At 46.1% G+C, this 20,106-nt stretch overlaps 2 protein-coding genes across 3 annotated transcripts in view; both read left to right on the top strand.

Annotated features, from left to right (window-relative positions):
- Positions 1 to 20,106, top strand: part of LOC144162552 (receptor-type tyrosine-protein phosphatase T-like) — a 616,771-nt gene that overhangs the window by 167,554 nt on the left and 429,111 nt on the right. The gene's annotated exons all lie outside the window — the stretch shown is intronic.
- Positions 1 to 20,106, top strand: part of LOC144162167 (receptor-type tyrosine-protein phosphatase epsilon-like) — a 128,549-nt gene that overhangs the window by 17,720 nt on the left and 90,723 nt on the right. Inside the window, exons 7-11 of the mRNA XM_077692647.1 lie at positions 366 to 570; positions 1,617 to 1,713; positions 12,558 to 12,810; positions 13,494 to 13,533; positions 13,649 to 13,754. Coding sequence (XP_077548773.1) covers positions 366 to 570; positions 1,617 to 1,713; positions 12,558 to 12,810; positions 13,494 to 13,533; positions 13,649 to 13,754 — 701 coding nt within the window. The remainder of the gene's footprint in view (positions 1 to 365; positions 571 to 1,616; positions 1,714 to 12,557; positions 12,811 to 13,493; positions 13,534 to 13,648; positions 13,755 to 20,106) is intronic.

The raw sequence follows: 20,106 nt of genomic DNA, 5'->3' as shown, positions 1-20,106 counted from the left end.
AACAAAGGACTATATGGATACCAGAGCAAAGAAGTGCCCATGGCACACCAACGTGTTAGAACTCTCTTGAAGTTAGCGAATCATTCAACAAAAAAGCAAGCTTCAAATCGATAAGCAGAATCAGGGGCGTGGCTTCTTGAATGACTATCACCGTTCGTAACACATTAATGACTTGCGCTTTTTTTCAGCCCGTTTGCTCTTTTAACTCAGCAGTTGCCAGAAAGCCTGTTTTATACATACATACATACTATATATATATACACAAATATATCGGCATATATATATGAGAAAGGTGAACTCCGAAGATTCCTTAGCAGTGCGACGTTAGAACAACTGTTTTTGGTCTTTCTATTCCTGACATCCAGGTGCACTTCCGGATAGCTCACACGTTCAATGCTAAGCTGACCGAATCGTGGAAACGAAACCCCACCACACTGGACGCTACCGAAAGCCCAGAGTTTTATCTCCCAGGTCTGTTTCCAGGGTCCACCTATGAGGTCTGCATCACAGCCAGTACGTCCGCTGGCTTCGGTGAGGCCTTATGTGGCAACTTTAGCACCAAAGCGTCAGGTAGGTTGCCCCTTTTCGTTGTAACAAAGCCACCCGTGCCACCCGTAACAAAGGCACCAGTAACAAAGCCGCCCGTACCATTTTTATTTTAAAATTGCTGCTGAAGTATTGGCCAGAAAACATATTATCGGGTTTATTTGTAGCAGGAAAAATGAAAAAAAAACAGCTTTCAGTTCAGGAGTCAGCTTTAAACGTTCGAATAGATCTAAAGAAAAAGGAATTGGTGACTTAACCGCTATATTTTTCTATACCGACCGGCAATTTTGTGAGCAATTTTAGGTGTGATACAGTCTCGTAACTGACTTAGTGTCGCCATTCAACCTGTCTGCCCGCGTTTGGCTGGTGAAAGCGTTGGAGCTTAATGCGGATAAAATGCGTGTATAAAAATCCCCACCCCCACTGTGCCGGCCCTGATGGGAATTCAGGTTGAGGTTACAGAGAATCACGGGCATCGCTGCCATCTTTTGTTATCCTGATATCAGAAGAGTGGACCGGTATTCCTGTCTGATGTGGAAAACTTTATACTGATAAACTGCAAACGAAAGGGTGTACCTGACCTATATGTCGGGTATATGGCAAACTTATTTCATTGTCAATTTATTAGTGAGAAGTTATAAGTGCAAAAAATTGTCTTGAAGCTTCCTCGTGGGTAGTGTCAGATAATGCGTAATTACTCTTTCTATGGAATTCCTCCACACATAAACTTCTAGGCATATTTTCTTTGGACGTCATGGGGGCATTGCGCCCAAGGCTTCGAATAAAGATCCAAAGAGACTTGTATTAAAAACGTCATTGGCCCATGTGTATTTCATAAAGCACATCGTGTCACGCATTTCCAAAGACGGACGAACATGCTTCTGGGGAATCACCTAAGAATGTTTCTGCAATATTGTACACAGGGCAGGGCCCCTAGTTCATAATCAACGCAGAATTTCTCGTCAGTTCACGAGTGTATCTTTACGGTTATCTGACCCACCATATTGTAATACAGGCTGGTAAATTTAAAGTGCGAAAAATGCAATGAGGATCGTTTTCCTTTGTTCCAGCGCCAGTAGTTCAGATGGTACCCAGTGTGGTGAAGAACATCAACAACACGGTCAGCATTGTTCTGACGCCAGTTGACTCCGTTGGAGGGCCCATAACGTACGTATTCCTCCATCGAAATTAATCAATTCATCTTTGTTTATTGAAAATATTCAGTCTATCAAGGAACCTTCCCAGATGTAATAACCATAATAATGATCACGTTTATTGCGCCCAAGAGCAGGCTTAAGGCCAGATAACTATTAGTTCACGTAAGTACAACGTAAACAAATACGTGAAGGTTAGACGCAAAAAATCAACAATAAAAACAGCTTATAAAAGAAAATCTGAAAAATGGGATTGATCCTTGGGGACGCAAAAACAAAAAGCACTACATTGTTTCAGCTGGGAAGGCACATGAAAGGAGACCCCTTCTAAAAGGGTTACAAAGAAATAAGCGATACATCGAAATCAAAACAGTGTAATGAAACATCACAAATGCACTTCATATAAAAAATATTATAAATAACGTCATTTTCTTTGACGCTTGATGCAGGAAGCCGCTAGTGAAAGCTACGAACAGCAGCAGTTTGACATGTGCACCTTGAAGTGCCTATATGTTCTGCTTCTATTAGTATTTGCCATTTTTGGCGATGCGTTGTGCGTTCATTCCCGATATTCTCAGTTACCAACCGCTGCCCCAGCGTTGAAGAAGTTCCTCCTGGCAAGAATGAATTGTTTTCAATGTTTTAAAAGAAGACATTTTTTTCTTTTGCTTTAATTTATTTTTTTATTTTCATTCATTTGTGTGTTTGTTTCGCGCCACCACGCTAGTTTAATTTGAATATTTAAACGCTAAGTCAGGAGTTTCGTACGGATGAGAATTAAGAGCAAACACCTACAAACCAACAGGAAAGTACATAATTGTGTTCACGTGAAAAACTGTGGGAATCAATAGAAGGACCAATAAGAGAAACTGTAGCGCTATAAAAACAATCTACCGAGATAATGAAGACACAAATTTAGTTCATCCAGAAACAAAATGCAAGTAACTGACCCAGAGATAAAAAAGAGGTACGAAAATGTGTCCACAAACACTGCACAGACTTATGAGCAAGCCCAATTTGAGCTACAAGATTAAATTGACGCAAGGGAAGACCGAATGCACGGGAAAGGTGTTTCTGACTAAAAATGCTTGAAAGGACTCAGCATTTGGGCTTTCCCAAGAATCAGCCGCCAAATGATTCCACAAGCGATTAGCCATAGGGAACGCTGATTTCTTGAAACGAGCCAGTTTTGGTCGCCGGTTTAATACGTTATATATGTTGTCTTACCTATCCTCCATTTAGTCTGGCGAAGAAAGTACGTATAATAAACTCATACAACCCCTACAACGACCAGTTTCCAGCTACGTAAGGAAGGCAGTTTCTCAGAAATCAACTGGCGAATCGTTTTATTTGTTAAGCGACAATGAGCCCCTTTTAATGGAAGCACCAACTCGACAAAATGAAGTTCTAGCATTTACTTTAGCATTTATTTACTCTAGCATTAAGCCCACTTACTTCTTATGTACTCCAATTTTATCTGTTTGCAAGCAGGTGAATAAGGTACAACCAGAGTCCCTTAATACCGTAGCATTGACGGACTCTGGTACAACTTTAACGGTTCATAAAAGCTTCCGCTTTACCTTCTGGCGTTGAAGAGATGCACCTGAAAGCACGCTCACCTGCGGACACACTCACAACAGATTCCCGACAGAGACTGGCTTTCCTTGAGTGACGCTCTGGCATTAGGTTTGCGGCAAATGCTTAAATCCTCCCTTTTCTGAGCAAAAGCAGTTTGCAATTTTCCCCGACATTCCAGAAACAGTATTTCCGACTGGTACAATGCAAGCGCCTCTGGAAACAGACTAGCTTTAGTGTTGTTACGGTTGCGGTTATGCACACATTCGCCCTTACGGCCACGTCCACTTCATGGTCAATTGAGCCTGTCCGTCTTTTTGGTCTGAAAATTCGTCGTGAGAGTAGTAAATAGCGTTGAGGTGAGCAGAAACTCACTTTGTTCTGGGAAAGTTGTCTGCCTGGTCCCACTGACTCTCCGAGACAATTAACGCCATCGTCACAACAAACTATACCCTCCGAAGTCACCAATTTGCATCCCGTGCCCTTTTCTCATTCCCTAGCTTCGTATCACGCGAAGAAGGAGAAAGATCTACCCCGATGCGACGTAAGAAGGTCGCTGTAAAGTCCACGTCTAGAAGCAGGCAATGTCACGCTCTACATCTAAGAAACCAATGGAACTAAGTATTTGTTGAATAAAAGTAGAAATGATAAACATGCGTGATCAAGGGCAGGCCGAAGATAAGGAAAATCATCCTCCCCGTCTCTTAGAGCTTAGAATACTATCACTACCAAGCGTACACTGCAGCCATTTTTGTACTTGTATTGGCTGAGCTGGTGCAAGCAGTGCAGCAAATTCATTTTTTCACTAACTTATAGCTCCGGTAGCACTCTTGGGGGATCTGCTCTCATCCGAACTTATTTGCACTCACCTGAACCTGTTCATTTTAAAAGTATCTCTAGGGAACGCTACCTCCGCTTCCCGGCCACGAACCAATGTGCGCGCTGCGCCATTCTTTTCCCACTTACCTTTCTTCCCGCAAGAGGCCACTGTGAATCAGTGACCCACCCAGGCTCGGCCAACGTCCCTGCATAATGTTAGGGGCTCTTCGCTCCAACAGCCGAGCACGTCAGGTATCCGTTGCTTGTCTAGCTTATCTTAGCTCCCCCGACGCCGCTGCACCGGCCGGTGTTGACGCCGATGTTTCCTTATCTACTTTTCAGTAGCTCTGCGAGCTTTCCAGCCCTTCTATTGTTATTGCGCTGCTTTTTTCGGTGTTTCGTCGGCTTCCCGGTTACCCATACAGCGTGGACCGACGTGCGCCGCACGTGACTGCATGTCTAAATTAAGACTTTTGTTCGCCGCCGTACTTTCAGTGAGCCGTTCATACCGTTGTACACGATGGTGCTTTGTTGAGGTCTCAGCCATTGAAGAAGTTTGCATTTGCGTGGCGCTTTCAAAAAACACGTAAGTGAAAATGACCGAGTTATACGAAACGGCCTGCTTGCACAGCTCCCTGTTTACAAGGTCGCGAGGCTCCTCCTATCAAAGGGTGCACGAGAACTGACGGATCTTCACGCATAAAGAACGCTCCTTGACGTGATGCCAAATTCTAAAAAGGTTTAATGATTGCATGAGCCAAAATGAACGTTAAGAAACAAAGTGGACATTCGTAGGCCTTCATGTATCGCACGGGACATGTAGGCCTATAAGTACCGGTCGACTTTTCGACATACCTCTTTCCACCCCTTATCAAGTTCTACTGCTTTATTCTCTACAAAAATGCACGAGCGCTCACATTGACCCGCGAAATCAGCGAGGGTGCATTCCTCAGGCCCGCTCGCCAATCAGCGCCACTAGTTTGGGCGACATGGTTTTAAAACGAGCAAACTCAGCGCTTTATATATAAAGTGCCAAAAATTGGCGGTGTATGGCACAGAAAATCGCTGTCGTCGTAAAGAGCAAAGAACCGTAGAAAAATTACAACATTTGTGCCAAATTGCGTATGTAGAAAGTGTTCAGTGAAGGGAATCAATTAAAAATAAATTCGGTACATTGAAGTTTGTTTGGGGATCAACTACGGTTCTGTGAGTGCGAACCGAGGCCGTCGCCACGGTGATACATCGGCATGTTGCCAGCGGCGGAAAGCGGGTGAGCCTAATGCGTGCACACTGACGTCATATCACGTAACACGTGAACGGGACTGCACGACAGCAGAACTGGTTCACCCCAGCAAAGGCAAACTCTGACTTGGGGAACGCTGCGGCAGGAAGTACCGACTGGCGGTGAACGCGACCACGGGCGGCGCTGCGGAGAGCGTCTCTGTGACGGCGCCTTACGGATTCTCGCATTTGTCGCCTGCTTGACTGTGGCTCACTCTCCCTGCTGTTTCTTCACGCTCGGTTGACATTCGATGCCTGTTCGCACCATTATTTGCGTTCGCGAAACTTTTTATCAAAATAAAAGCTTAAAATCGCGTTCACCAGCTAGAGGCGTCATTTAAAGTATAGTTTTGATACCGCTCCGGAAGAAACATTGCCGGCGCAGCGCCTTTCCTGCGAAACCGTTACTGTGCGGAGTGCGAAGAGTCGGAGCAAGTTGTCAGCTTCTGTATTCAGGAATCTTTTGAAGAAAGGGAAGATGCGTAGTCTAGTAGCCGCCAACGGCGAAAATACAAGGCCAAAACAAGTTGCAGGCCTTCGGGACTGTCCGGTTTGGTAGAATACATTACGACTCACGGTAACCGTATGTAAGGTAAACTGGAACTAGTTCCTTTTTAGAGGAACGGAGGAACGCCACCGTTCCATTAAGGGTCTGTGGAACTGTAACGGCAACTCGTTACGTTTTTGAATGAACGGCAGGAACGGCGTTCCTGCCGTTACATCGCTAGGATTTGGCTGTTTTTGATGCCAAGGCTCGAGTGCAAAAATCCACAAAGCGCTACTGCGTTTCTCTTCCTATAAGATGGTCAGTTTGCCGCCCTTCAGCCGTACGTGCTTCCTCGAAGGTCAAAGGCAGAATAATAACCACGCAAAAGGCCGCAGCTAGTGTTTGCTTTCATGATGGCTGCTTGCGCGGCGTTCGACGGGTGAATACCGTAGCCGCGAGAATGCTTTTCACCCTTCATCGTTTGCCTGGGGAGGCCAGAATGCGCGTCTGGCCGATAGAATTGTTCCCTGGCTGGGAAAGAATATAGTTTTAGCAGTTCGTCCGTTCTGTCGTATGCCTTGTTACTTGGTTGACCGGGACCCGGCTGGGCTCTTGGGCATTCGTCGCGGTAGGGGAATTAGTTCCGCCGGCCTTCCGTCGCAATGTCCGTGCCTCCGCACCCTTTCTACTCGCCCTTCCGCGCGCTCAGGAGCAGACCGGTTCCTGTCAACCCGGTAACAACGTAAGCAACGAAACGGACGGACTGCTTAACGGGATCCGGACATTTCGGTGTCCGACATTTCGGTCCAGCACGTTTCGGTTTGGACATTGCTGTGCATGGACATTTTAGTGCACGACGTCTTGGCCTTGACATTTTGAGTGAGGGGATGTCCCAGGCATTCTTTGAACATTTTAGCTTTAATATTGTAATTTCGTGACTTGATATGATTTTACGTTCGAGACTTGTGCTCGCGCCGCCGTTCGTGGAAACGAACGCTAAACCCTGGCGGAGCATTGCCACGTGAAACCCAATTTCTGTAGCAGATGGTAAAAAGTAAGGTTGTTAATTTGGATCCGTTCAACCATTTTTTTTTGTTATCTTGACATTCATGCGAACAACCTTAATACTTTAAGTGTTACCAAAGCGCTTTCCTTTCACTTCACCCAACGGTGCAAGACGCTGCTGCTTTTAGTCTATTCCTCTCCTCCCCCCCCCCCCTTAGGACAACTTCCGCGAAAAAAGAACAACAGAAAAACGTGGTCGATTAGGCGCGTGTGCATTTCGTTTTAATTAATCTCTCAATAAATCTCGCCTTCGTTGCATTCGGTGTCAGTTCTATTTAAAACTAACAAACCAGGCATCGCACTTACGGTGACGTTACTTAGGGGAGGGGAAAGCTGAGCCCCGCCGGCAATCATCCCCCTAAGTAGAGAGAGAGGGGCGTCAGTTGTGCTTCACCATTGCGTCGACTGGACTTCGAAAACTTGAAGGCGACTGTTGCTGCTCTCGTCACTAGCCTATTCATTTTTTTTTTGCTGCTTATAATAGGAGGAAGCGATGTATACCTGGGGTGTCCATGATATGCGCGACTTGATGAGTTAACTCACAAGGGGGCGACTGAAGGCGCAGAAAGAGCGATTCCTGGAGTGGGGGTGCCGTCGATATGACCGCGACGCGCGGAAGGGCGCAGCCAGCAAACGATAGTGGCCATTGTGTTCTCAGCGGCTTTTTGGGTGGCTTTTTGTGTCACATTATAGAGGTTTCATGCGGCCATTGTGAATGTAAAGCTTTTTCTCTGTTTTGAACTTGAAGTGTGCTATGAATTGTTCTGAATGTATCACCCAATTCCTGCAAAAGCCTCCACTAAGAGGCTAGCAGTATGTTCTAAATAAAAAAATAAAAAATCACTGCGGTGACGCTTCGGAGACCGTGAACTCCACCACGCCAGTAGGATTTTCAGGAGAAACCGAAAATAATATGGCTGAAAAAGAAATCTGGTCGAGATTAGACCGTACAGGCGGGAGGTTGGAGGTGGGGGGGGGGGGGGGGGGGCGCTAGAACAAAGAATTCAAATGTGGTAAATGTAGGCTTGTAAACATTAAACGAAGGTTGGTGGTCCCGAACACAATGGCTGGATTTTGTATGCACAACCGGTACGCGCTTAATCAGCATTTAGGACATTAGAACCTGCGGCTGTTTTCCAAAAGGCCCGTTTTTCCTCCCCGATAATATCCTAGACCAGTGTTCGCGAATTCATTTTAGCAAGGAAGCCCAGCCCACCTAATACTTTTCATAAGGTTTTCTTCATTATGATGGGCTAGCTAATGTTTGTTACTTTTTGGATATTGAGAGTGTGCATGTAATTTATGTAATTTGAGGGGGTGTGAATTTTAAAAAATACAAAAAAGGCGTCGGACCATCGTAAACACCGGTAATTTTCTTAGCTAAAAAAGAGCCAATATAAATAACTGCCTGTTGTGAATAAAAAAAAGACGTGTGCTAAAGAATTCAATCGGCTGAATAACAGGTACCCCCAGGAAGTGGTATTAAAAATATATATAAATTTAGAATTTCTAAAAATACCTGGCAAAGATCGAACATGGCATCACTCAAAAAAATAAATTCACTGTTCCAGATTATTGTCCATAACCCACTTTAAGCCGAAATAAAAATATAACGGCTGTCGCAAACTGGCAAGCACCGGATAATTTGGTCGCCGAAATTTGGACACCGAAATTTCCGCACCGAAATATCCTGCACCGAAATGTCCTCGAGCCGTCTAGAGTTTGTCCGGTGCTCCCTGAAAAAATTCGCCTAGGAACGTTTCTTTTGATTATCTTTATCTCCAGATAACCTGGTGCCGGTGGTGTTAATATTCTTATAATATACGTAGTTCGATGTGAGTTTTAAATGTCTCACTTAATTTCGACCCAGGATTATCCGACACTATGATGATGATGATGATGATAATGTAACGTTAATGTAACGACACGTTCCAATTTTCGAAGTGGAACTGGAACGCTTTCCTTTCGCAATAAAGGAACTTGCAACTAAACTCGTTTCAAAATTGGCAAGAAACGTGGAACGAGCTTTCGTTCCTATTTTGGAGGAACGTGTACAACACTGCTTCACTTGACCTTGTAATGACAAGAAAGTATGCCGGCATGCACAATGCAGGTAAAAAAATGTAGGTTGAGTTCCAAATAACCTACTGCCTGTATTGGCGGTGAGCGCGACCACGGGCGGCGCTGCGAAGCGCGCCTCTGTTACGTCAGCTTAGGGATTCTGGTATATGTCGTCTGCTTCACTCGGGCTCGCTCTCCCTGCTGTTTCTTCACGCTCGGTTGACGTTTGATGCTTGTCCGCACCCGATTTTGTGTGTTCTTAACTTTCTATTATTATAAAGGACTTAAAATCGCATACACTAGCTATTTAAAGTAGTTTTTGATACCGCTCCGGAAGATACATTGGCGGCGTAGCCCCACTCCTTGCGAGGCCGATCCTGTGCGGAGCGCGAAGAGTCGGAGCTAGGCGTCAGCTTCTGCCTTCAGCAAGCTTTCGTACAGAAGGAACACCCAGCTTCTAATAACAAACAATAGCGAAAATGCAGTACGAAAACAAAATCCTGGCCTTCGGAATTGTCGGCTTTGGCAGAAGGCATTACGATTCCCGGTAATCGTATGTAAGGTAAAACAGTTTTTAAAACCTTACCGAACAATCGAAAGTATTGTATCATATTACTTTACGTTGTCATGGAATGAGAGTATGCCAACATGCACTATGGTCTGCTAGAACTGTGGGTAGAGTTTTAAATAACCCTTTGTGTGTATAGGCGTGTGCTGCTTTTATGGAAGGCTTCTAACCACTATGGAGGTTTATTGAGCAAAACGAGCCATGTCTACTGTAAAAATACAGTATCACTACGTTGTTTAGACCTGGAGGGATATTTAGACACATTTCCCACAGCCATATCTTCCCAATATTCAGATATGCGTATAGGAAAACTGCACTCAAGAACAGGAGTATGGGGAGGAGGAGGAAAATGAGAAAACTTTAAGTAACATTAAAATCGAACTGATTAGTGGGCCGGGTCCTCAGTCCAGGACAAGAGAGTAAGGGTAAGAGTAAACGCCAACCCGAATAGGCTAGGATTTGTTCTTTACGCCTGGAAGGGTTGGAAAATAATAACGAGCTACTTGGAAATATTCATCCCTTGCGATACTTGTAATATATGTACGTATACTATTTATTGCATTCGTTAGCGAATATATCAAGCCTTCAACCCCGTAATTATGTCATAATTGTTCAGGTTGAGAGTCCGTTCGTCATGATAACGATGGTTACGATAGAAATTCGGAGTACGCTGGACAGCGCGGTCTGGGGCTCTAGCGGTGGCGTAGTACAAACCTTCAAATTGTATTTGCATGTGAATAAACAACGCACGCTGCGGGTATGCCCCTTTTTGCACGCAGCCATAACAAAAGCCAATATGTCAAGACGGGTATGTATGCCATACAGCCTCAAGAAAATATCCACACGATCTTTGTGGAGTCTCCCAAACATCCCCAAACCCATTATTAAGACGTTTGTGACGGTGCAGAAAAATTAATGCGTTAGGCAGAAAAAAACGTGCATCGTGAGTGTCTTTCAACAGCAACGAAAGAAAGAGCAACAGAAAATTCAACGCCTACGAAAGAAATATGAGATAACCGCTTTATTTTCTGCTTTGCGATGTGCGTGTGGGGCCGGCGGCTTGGTGAAGAGCATCGCAAAAATACTGTAGGGAAGCCTGCGCATTTTCTATACTTATCGAGGAGGTCTGAGCGCTGACCTTCGTGAATAAGCTAGAAAGGACTAGTTACCCACGATCTTCTAACCAATGCCCCGAAGAAAGTTGTTCTCTCGCTCCTCGTGTGTTGCAAACTCGTGGGGGATACAGCTTGAAATTATTTAGATGGGTCAGAAGCTGGCAAAGATAACTGAATTACTGGAAATACGCTTTGAAATGCACTAAAGCGTCAAAGCGGGCGATTTCTAGCACATTCACTGCTGCCCCTCACAAGCGGAGTGTAGCAGACGACAGCCGCGCGAGTCCCTAAGCCGACGTCACAGCCAGGGGGCGCCACTCACACATCTCACCGCCAATAGGCGCCTGCTGGTTTTATACCAGAAAGTACCGGAATGAACACTTATTGGGCAAAAGAATATGTTTGTTCCGACCTGGAGGGACATGTTGTACATTTCTTGCAGACATATTTTCACAATGTTCAGTTCGGTGTGTTCCTAATACCGACCTAATAGGGACGTTTGACATGTACTGATGCATACGATAGGAGTGGTTTATGCCAGCAGTCACAGGAAGCACAGTGAACCAAGCGAAGCTGGCTAAGTTGAGGATTAATTTTAACCCGGTATGATGGCGACCGTTTTTCCTTCCCAGCTAATAATTGAGTCACTGTCCTCCACTAGAAACGGTCGCTGCATGAGCAGGTCTTCATCTATTAAACCGGTGAAGTCTGGATACGCCTATGAACGACAGAATTAAGTACGCATTACTGGTAGAAGTGAGTGTTAACTAGAGCCAGTAAAATAAAAAATGGGATTCGGCACAGACGTCGATATATTGCAGACACACATTGACATGAACTGCGTAACCTGAAGTTGCTGCATGCTGCTAAATTTGTGGAAAGAAAAGTAACGCGCACGTTAAAACTCACTGGCCAGCAATACCGTTCCTGTGCTCACGAGACTCATTGATGTATTCACGTAAAGCACCCTACTGAGCTTCTACAACTGACAAAAAAAAGTTTTAACCTATCGATTCTACCTAATTGGAAACCCATTCAAAATAATTTCTTAATAGTATTGTTTTGTTATGCTTATTACAAAGGCATCATCATAAATTTTACGCTGTCTTTTCTTCTCGTTACGGTTTACATGTTCATTTCAGACTGTAGTCCTTCGCTCTTCGTTTGGAGTGGCGACAGAAACGCGTTTGACGGGACCTTGTGTCATGTTAAATCTTCCCGGGTGGCTTATTTTAGTGCATAGCTTTCTACTACGGCGCACTTTAAAGCCTCGGTCCAGCGTCGATACGGAAACCATTTCTGTATTTCATCCCGAACTCGCGCAGCTATGTCTTTCTCTAATCACACGTCTGAATAAGGGCTCTAAAGCGTTGCTTTTCTCAGGTAATCTAGTCCCCCGTTGATTTGTTCCAAAAAGTGTCCCGTTCATGATGTATCTGAGCGTCATCAGCAACTCGGGTTTCAATCGTACAGGTGCTGTCATAAGTAATTGAAACAAGGATTTGTGAACATTTCAAAATATCTGTCTTACTGGAATAATAACAGCTAATACCTTTGTGCAGGAAGCTTTTTCTATAAAAGGGGACTCTTTTAACTGCATACCCATGCAGTCAGGCAGTTTCCGGAACAAGATATTTACGTAAATGCACGAGATCATTCTCTAATTATGTTTGGGAACACTTGCGTATGAGGCAACCATTTAGCACACCTGACGGTTTTTCTTTTCTGGGCCCTCAGTGCGATTGTATCGCGTTGCAATAAACATGCGCGGCGTCTACAGTTGCCTTCACAAAGAATAGCAGCGGTCGGAAAGGCGACTCAATGAACGAAGCAAAACGGGTAATAGCAGAGCATTGTTTTTTTTCTGATCTCTCACAATCGAGCAGTGGTTACTTCCTGCTGGTGGTACGAGAAGGTGCGAGCATCGATGAACCACCCAAGCTCGTCAACTTCAGCAGCGCCCAAGAGCAGCGGCTCGGGTACTACGTGGCCGCCCACTTTGCCCCCAACCAACTGGACAAAGGCCCCATCAATTTTCTAGTTGGCGGAGGTAGCGTGATGGGAAACTTCGAAAATCCGCCCCTCACGGACACAACGCCGTACCGCTTCGCACTGGTCGCCGAGAGTAACTATGCGGGGGTGAGTGCCTACCGACATTGTATGATGGAGCACGATGTATATTTCTAGCGTCCACATTATTAGTGTCTGCTTGTACGTTCCTTAGAACATAGGCCACTGCATCCAATTTGATATCCACATCATGGTCCAACCTACTGTAAACGGGAGACATGTCAGGTAGCTGATTAAGTGGGGATAAATCTTTTTTTACCCGCCGGATCCTGGAAAATGGCTCCGCAGTAAAAAAAAAGTGGGGACTGGATCCAAGTTACTCCTCATCTTAAATGAATGTATGGATTCACTCACTCGTAGTTTCACGTACGTACAGAACCACAAACCGCATCGCGTACGTCATCAGAAGGTGGGGCGGATAAGTTGCAGTACAACATTATTACAGGATGATATTCCTTCCTCGGGAGCAGGACGATAAGTGAATCGCGAAAGAACATTTGTTTGCGTGCGCTCGCACTTATCACAAATCCTCGTATTTCATGTTCTGAATAATTGCCCTGCACGAAAAATTCACCCTGTAGTTTGAAGTGGAGGCAATGATTTCTAAGTTCATAATAAGTTGGACTTAATTCGAGTATCTACTCTGAATGTCATCACGGCCAGAAGCCGGTGCTTTCCACTTTTTTGAAGACCTGTCGGCATTGTAGTGGAGGGCAAATTTGTCAACTTCATTGGTTGTGTTCGTTTCGCAGGATGTTCTCTACGGGTACCGCGTTTCAGCTCCGGTGGTAGGTAAGTGAATATGCTACCGTGAAGGCGCAACTAATTTCATTTTTTTTTCACTCATGCAAAGCCGGTGCGATGGACGTTACGAATGCCACAAACTCCACCTTCACGCTCTATGCAGTTAATAGCAGCGGCGGCGCAGCGGGAGTTGGCGCCATCATAGGAGTGATAGCAGTGGTTCTATGTCTGATCATCATGGCCGTTTCTGCAACATACTATTATCGCCGGTGAGTTCGACATTCCTTAGCTTAATAACGTGTTTTCACGTGGAGTGTTACACAAACCTTGAATAATTATATTATTAATAATAAATTAATCAATCAATCAATCCATCCATCAGACATGTTAAGTTACGTTCCCAGGAACAACAAAAGGCCTGAGTCGTGGCGCACAGATAGTTACATAAAAACAAAATACAAGAAAAATATTGCAAGAAACAAACAAGCGACAAGACACACACTAATTCAAGTAGTGAAAATGACACAAATAAAACACAGGTGGAGAAAAAGGAGGGTACAATCTAAAAAGGAAATAAAGACGCCTTCGTGGCTCTGCTTGCTGTAAAGACAGCACAACAAGGAGAGCAACAAAATTTGACAGTAATACAACAAAACAACGGAAAGGGTATAGAGACAATTGATAAGACAAACCAATCACAGGAAACAGTTTCATAATAAAAAGAATAATAAGAACAATTAATAATTGTGTATTAGTGTGACCAGGAACCACCGGAGGGCCTTTTTGCTTGTGCACGAGAAAAAAGAACAAACCTGAACAGGCGACGCAAGAAGTGCACATCACACTCAAAATCGAAAATAGCATTGGTCACACCGAACACAAATTACACACTTTCATATACATATACACAGGGAGACACACACATCCCCCCCCACACACATATATATATATATATATAAATGCCCTTCTCGGCCTAGTATTGAATCACAATAATTTCGAATTTCACAAAAGGCATTACTTTCAACTCAATGGAATAGCCAAGAGAACCAAAATGGCCCTAAATTATGCAAATATTTTCGTGGCGTCGTTGGAATTTGCCTTTCCGGAGCACTGCTCTGTCAAACCATTATATTACCGAAGATTTTTAGACGGTATATTTTTTGTGTGGAGCTCCGGAAAAACAAGCCTCGCAAGTTTTATTGAGAATTTTAATGCAGTTCACCCTTCAATCAGTTTCACCCATGAGATATCTGAGCAGGTCATTATTTTCCTAGATGTTACCTTGTCCGTACACAACAACGGCTTTTCCACAACACTATAGAGGAAGCCAACGGACCGGCAGAGATACCTCCATTTTCATAGCAGCCATCCGCGGCGCTGTAAGGCCAGCATTCCATACTCTAAGGCCAACAGATACCGCAAAATATGCTCCAACGGCTCTGACTTTGACAGGCATACGCAAGAACTCAAAACCACCCTTCTGGAACAGAACTACCCTGCAATGTCCCTGACGATTCAATAGAGAGAGCCCGAAGCCGTGATCGCACTGCAGCTCTATCAGGCCGAGCTTACAACGGACTCATGGCGTATCACAGACCAACCTTGTATTGACCAAGTCAGCAATGGCTCCCCGAGTTAACAACATACTTAGCAAACATTCCAACATTATAAAACAGAGCAATCGGTTGTGCAAAAATTTTGAAAGACCACCCAGAGTCGTGTACCGCTGAGAAAAAAACCTTAGGGAACTAATAGTGAAGGCTAAGACAGGCCCACCAGACAAACCACTGGGTTGCCATCCCTGTGGAAAGCCTCGCTGCAAGGTTTGTCCTCACACTGTGCCAACCAACAAGGTAAAAAACAGCTGTTCTGACTTTGTCATAACATAAAAGAACACTTCAACTGTGACTCGAGCAACGTGATATACAGACTTCGGTGCGACCTCTTCAGCATGGAATACATTGGTCAAACAGTAACAGCATTCCGTTTACGGTTTAAGAACCACAGGTCAGACGTGGCACCGAAACCAAATCTACCAGTTTCACGGCACTTCAGACTTCCCACCACAGCTTCGAACACATCAAGGTCGTGCTGCTCAAATCAGGATTTCAAAGTAACATTGATCGGGAAAACAAGGGATCCTTTTTCATCTACAAATTCCAATCACTGACACGTGGAATCAACGAGACCCCACGAAGGCTTTCGTGCCTAAAGGAACTAACTGAACTGACTTCCCATGTTAATTGATACCTGAAATTCCTGATGAGATCAAGCCACCTTCCTTCTTTTTTAGCAGTACTGAGAGGCGTCGTCGGCTAACACATTCAAAAGTTTACATTAAATGAGAAGACTGTCTGGCACGGGCCATGCCTGCTGATAATGTCTGAGAACATGTGCGCAGTTTTTCTTCTTTTTTGGTCTGTGTGTGTAATTCTTATGTTCGCTGTCTTTTCGGCCTGCTCTGAGAGTAATGGGAGGTTGGGGGCGGCACGGCTCGCCGTCGGCTGTGATAACGCGAAGCCAGGTTTCGGCGCAATGGCGCCTCCGCCGCGCCCCCCTCCAAGGGCGGCGTTTGGATACTATGTCCTTCTCCTCCCGGGACGCGGGACATGGGGGAGGGGCCATTGCGGCTCTGCGGCGTGCTGTACGCGTCTGAATGTCTGCCCCGGTGCTCCCCTTTGCTGCCCCCTCCTTCCACATTTGTTTTCTCTGTTCGCCTTTTTCGCTATAGCTTTCCGAAGCCCACTGTGCGCAGTGTGGCATTCCTCTTCAGGTCTAACAACCCTCTCAAAGAGTAGCTCGACAAGCGTCTTTTCGTAATTCTTTTTCTTCTTTTTACCATAAACGTTGTGCGCTTTTCCCCACGGGCTTACAAGTTTTCACTATTCCTCTCCCAACTCCACGCGCGGTTGTTCGAGCGGACATGCATCGGTTGTTCTTTATGCGTCCTGTTGCTCTCCGTCAACGCCGCGAATGGGTCTGCTTTCCACTGGCCACTGTCTATTTTCTTTTTTATCCCCTCTCTCTCTACTTGCGTTTCCACGGCTGTATAGTTACGAAATGTTGTTGCTACTTCTCTCTCTGCTTCACTTTCCCCAAGGGTTCTCCTTTCTTGACGAGGGTGAGAAGAAAAGGAATCCCGCGTATTCAACGGGTGTACAGAAGTTTTTTGTGTCATTCTAACAGAACCCCTGATGAAGGAAGTTCCACTTCCGAAACTGTTAGGTAATATATTATGTAAGAAATCGGACAACACGCTATGGTCTCCCTCACTATGCTCTACGCTGAACTGGCCAATTGAAGAAGAAACCCGACCAATATATATATACCAATTGCAGCACGTTAGCAATATGGCAATGCACGCGAACGGGTATTGAGAATGCACATGTACTTGTAAGAGAAATTAGCAGAGGGAAGAATGTGAGTCGTATAAAAACGGAGTGAATCTAACATGGTTTTACTTGAGATGAACAGCATAAAAGAAATGTTTACATGAAAAGATAGAAGAAAATAACAAGCAATAAGATAGAATGAAAAACTATTGTGTTGCTCTCACTTCACAGCCAAGTGACAGCATAAATGTCAGTACATCATTAAGATCAGAATGAAAAAGCATAAAGATATGGGATGACAAGCTCACACACATGCTTGTGAAAGAGAGTTAGGAAATGATGAAATGTATCTAAGTAGTCAGACCCTGCCCAGGGCACCTTGAGTAATCTTGGTGACGGTAAAGGCACAATCGGGGACCCCGAGCCCCCATACTCACGCTCTATCGTATACCGTGGCCAGGAGTTTTAAGGTGAAGGGTATAAACCAAACAGTAACCTTCGGAGCCGTGGTCAAGCCCCGGCGGATGGGCTCCCTGTCCGTTTACCAGGCAGGGAGCTTTCTGAGACCTTTCTTGGAATCAAAGTTAACCGAGTAAAGGAAGTACCCCCGTCCCCTGATTTTTTCTTCCATGCTGTATGCTTTTCCGACAAATTTCCAAACCCTATAATCGGCCCCCCAAAAGGGGCCCCACCAAAGTGAACTTTCCTCCTTTACCTGCCCTGTCGTTCTGAATACTGGACAACTTCCCCTGGTTATTGATCACTGCAGACCGACGACAATGGAAAGCCAGGGACATATAAATCCGTTTTCCTTCATAGCGAAGTTCTTTGAAAGTGTTGTAGGGAAGCGCTATAAAGCAAAAAAACTGACCCCCGGAGAAATCCTTGCACACATAAACAACGAACAACAATAAAAAAAGCTCCTTAAAGAAAGCGTTATCGGCGACCTTGTGGGGACCAGGGTTCTTACGGCGACCAAGCTCGGCCCTTGAGACTAGGGCGCAAGGCTAGCTCGGCTGAACTCCGCTACGGACCGCCGACCGGCATAGCGGCAGAGAACAGCAAAAAACACACAAGACTCCTCGCTCGTCCTGACCCAGCCTTCCGGCGAGGATCAGGAGGACGGCCCAATAGGGCAGACAAAGAAAAAAGAAAGCCGGACCTCCGGTACTCACATATCTCTTCGTCGCTTGCTCGAATCCAAGAGACCCTTGTTTCGTTCCGCTCCCCGAGACCGGCTCTTTGGGACTCCCGACAAGCTGGTCACGTGAAGAGCGACCGCCACGCCACTGCTGCGCCACGCCTGCGCCGCAGCGGGAGAGACGCAGCCGCCGAGGGGAGAGAGGCAGCCTTCCTCCCTCACCTCGGCGGCCGGCGGCGAGGTATGGGGAAAGCGCCAGGACTCTGGGTTTCCCACAACCTTAAATTCAAAGTCACTTCCTACCCCCCTCCCCACTCCCCATATCCGAATCTGACCTGAGCAACGGAACTGAGTCTGACATACTCGAGGGCCTCTTGACCAGGTTTTCATTGCACTAAAGAGAATTACGATGCGCCGAGACAATGAGGACATCAAAACCAAGCACGTAGAGCGCACGTTTGACCCCAGCCTTCTACCTCGATATGCCAATGCAGGCTTCCTTCGATGCATTGCCCAAACATGCCTTCCTAACCCGCGCTGGTTTAATAAGTGCCAATGGTTTGGGCATGGAACTTCGAACTGCTGCGGGCAACCAACATGTGCAAAATGCTCTCAATGTGACCACCTTACCGATAGTTGCGATACGATGACTTGAAGTGCCCAAACTGCAGTTGCTCTCATACAGCTTACCGAAAGACATGTTCGAAATTTAAGCTTGAAAAAAAATCATTACCCAGGAAGTAAAAGAAAACATCTGCCTCCCCTTAGCTCGAAAAAAGTCTGAGTGCCTTGACTATTGCAAAGTATCTCGACGCAGCTCGCCGGGGGGCTTAGCGGCGTGTGGTTTCGACAGGGACTCAATGCCAGGATTCGAACTTTGTCCCGCCGCCGCCCTCCCTGCAGCCCAACCCGTCACCACACCGCTTGCTGAGCCAGCAGTGGTTGTGGTGGCAAAAGTCTCCATCGGGACCAATGGCCTCCGCCTCCTGCTTCTTAACCCTACCTGCTTCTGGTAGAGGCTGCCGGGGCGATGGACACTGGGAGTTCGGCATCGGCACCAACCCCGCCGCACAGCCCGTGCCACCTGTGGCGCTCCCGACACCTTCGGCGGTAGCAACTAAAAAAAAACCCCCGAACGGTTGCCAAGTCGGGCCGTTCCTCCTTGCAACGCAGCGCAAGGAGCGCCCTCCCACGTACAAGTCCATAGAAGGGCCCAAAAAGCTCCCTCCGAGAGTACAAGCCCCGAAAGAGAAAACAAGACAACACGCACACACTTCAGGGATTGCGCCTCCACTCTTCGATAGTCGCAGCTATTGCAGGAAGACGAGAGAAACGATGGAGCTCTTCTGCTCGCGCGTGCCGAGGAAGGCCCGTAATAACACGCATGGATGCTCGGTGCAACACCTCTAGTTATTTGGTTTCAGCCTGAGTGAGGTCAAAACACTAGGCTCCGTAGCAGGCGCGGGAAGTTAGAAGTGGTACTACTAACATGCGGGCGACCTTCGTACCCGCACCCCCACGGCGATGGGAAATCCTCTTAATGAGGTGCAGGATCTTCATCCATGTAAGCGCGAGCTCTTTAAGGCATGCGTGGGCACCCCCGTTCTCGTGAAACGGTACGCCCAAGATGCGAACCTGGCGAGTAGGTGATCTGTTGATTAGTTGATCACCGAGCTTCAGACTCACTTTGTCTCTTTCTTCCTGTGACCCTCCTAGGAGAATATACTGAGTTTACTCAGCCGATGGGTGCATGCCAGTCTGTCGAAAGTAAGCGAATAAAGCATCCAGGGCAGTTTGAACGGCAGTTACTGCTTGTTCTGTTGTGGCATGCTGCCCTAGGTTAGTCCAGATGGTGACATGATCGGCGTACACAGTAAAACGAATGCCCGCAGCGTGGTCGTGAGGGCAGTTTGCAAGCGCTCTCATCACTAGGTTGAATAGGGTAGGTGAGAGGATTGCCCCTTGGGGCACTCCTACCCTATTTGTGTAGTGACGTGGTTGGCTACACCCGCTACATATTTCAAATGTGCGGTCATGCAAGAACGCTTTTACCATGTTGACGATTCGTGTGCCAGGACGAGCTTCTTCCAGTGCTTGAATGATGGCTTCGTGAGAGACTGTGTCAAACGCTTTGCGAAGGTCTACGGT

This window comes from Haemaphysalis longicornis, unplaced genomic scaffold, assembly GCF_048455015.1.
Source record: "Haemaphysalis longicornis isolate Haplotype H1 unplaced genomic scaffold, Haemaphysalis longicornis Haplotype H1 scaffold_12, whole genome shotgun sequence".
In the NCBI taxonomy this organism is placed as follows: domain Eukaryota; kingdom Metazoa; phylum Arthropoda; class Arachnida; order Ixodida; family Ixodidae; genus Haemaphysalis; species Haemaphysalis longicornis.
The sequence above is the reverse complement of the archived record's forward strand: the minus strand, read 5'-3'. Positions and strand labels throughout refer to the sequence as shown.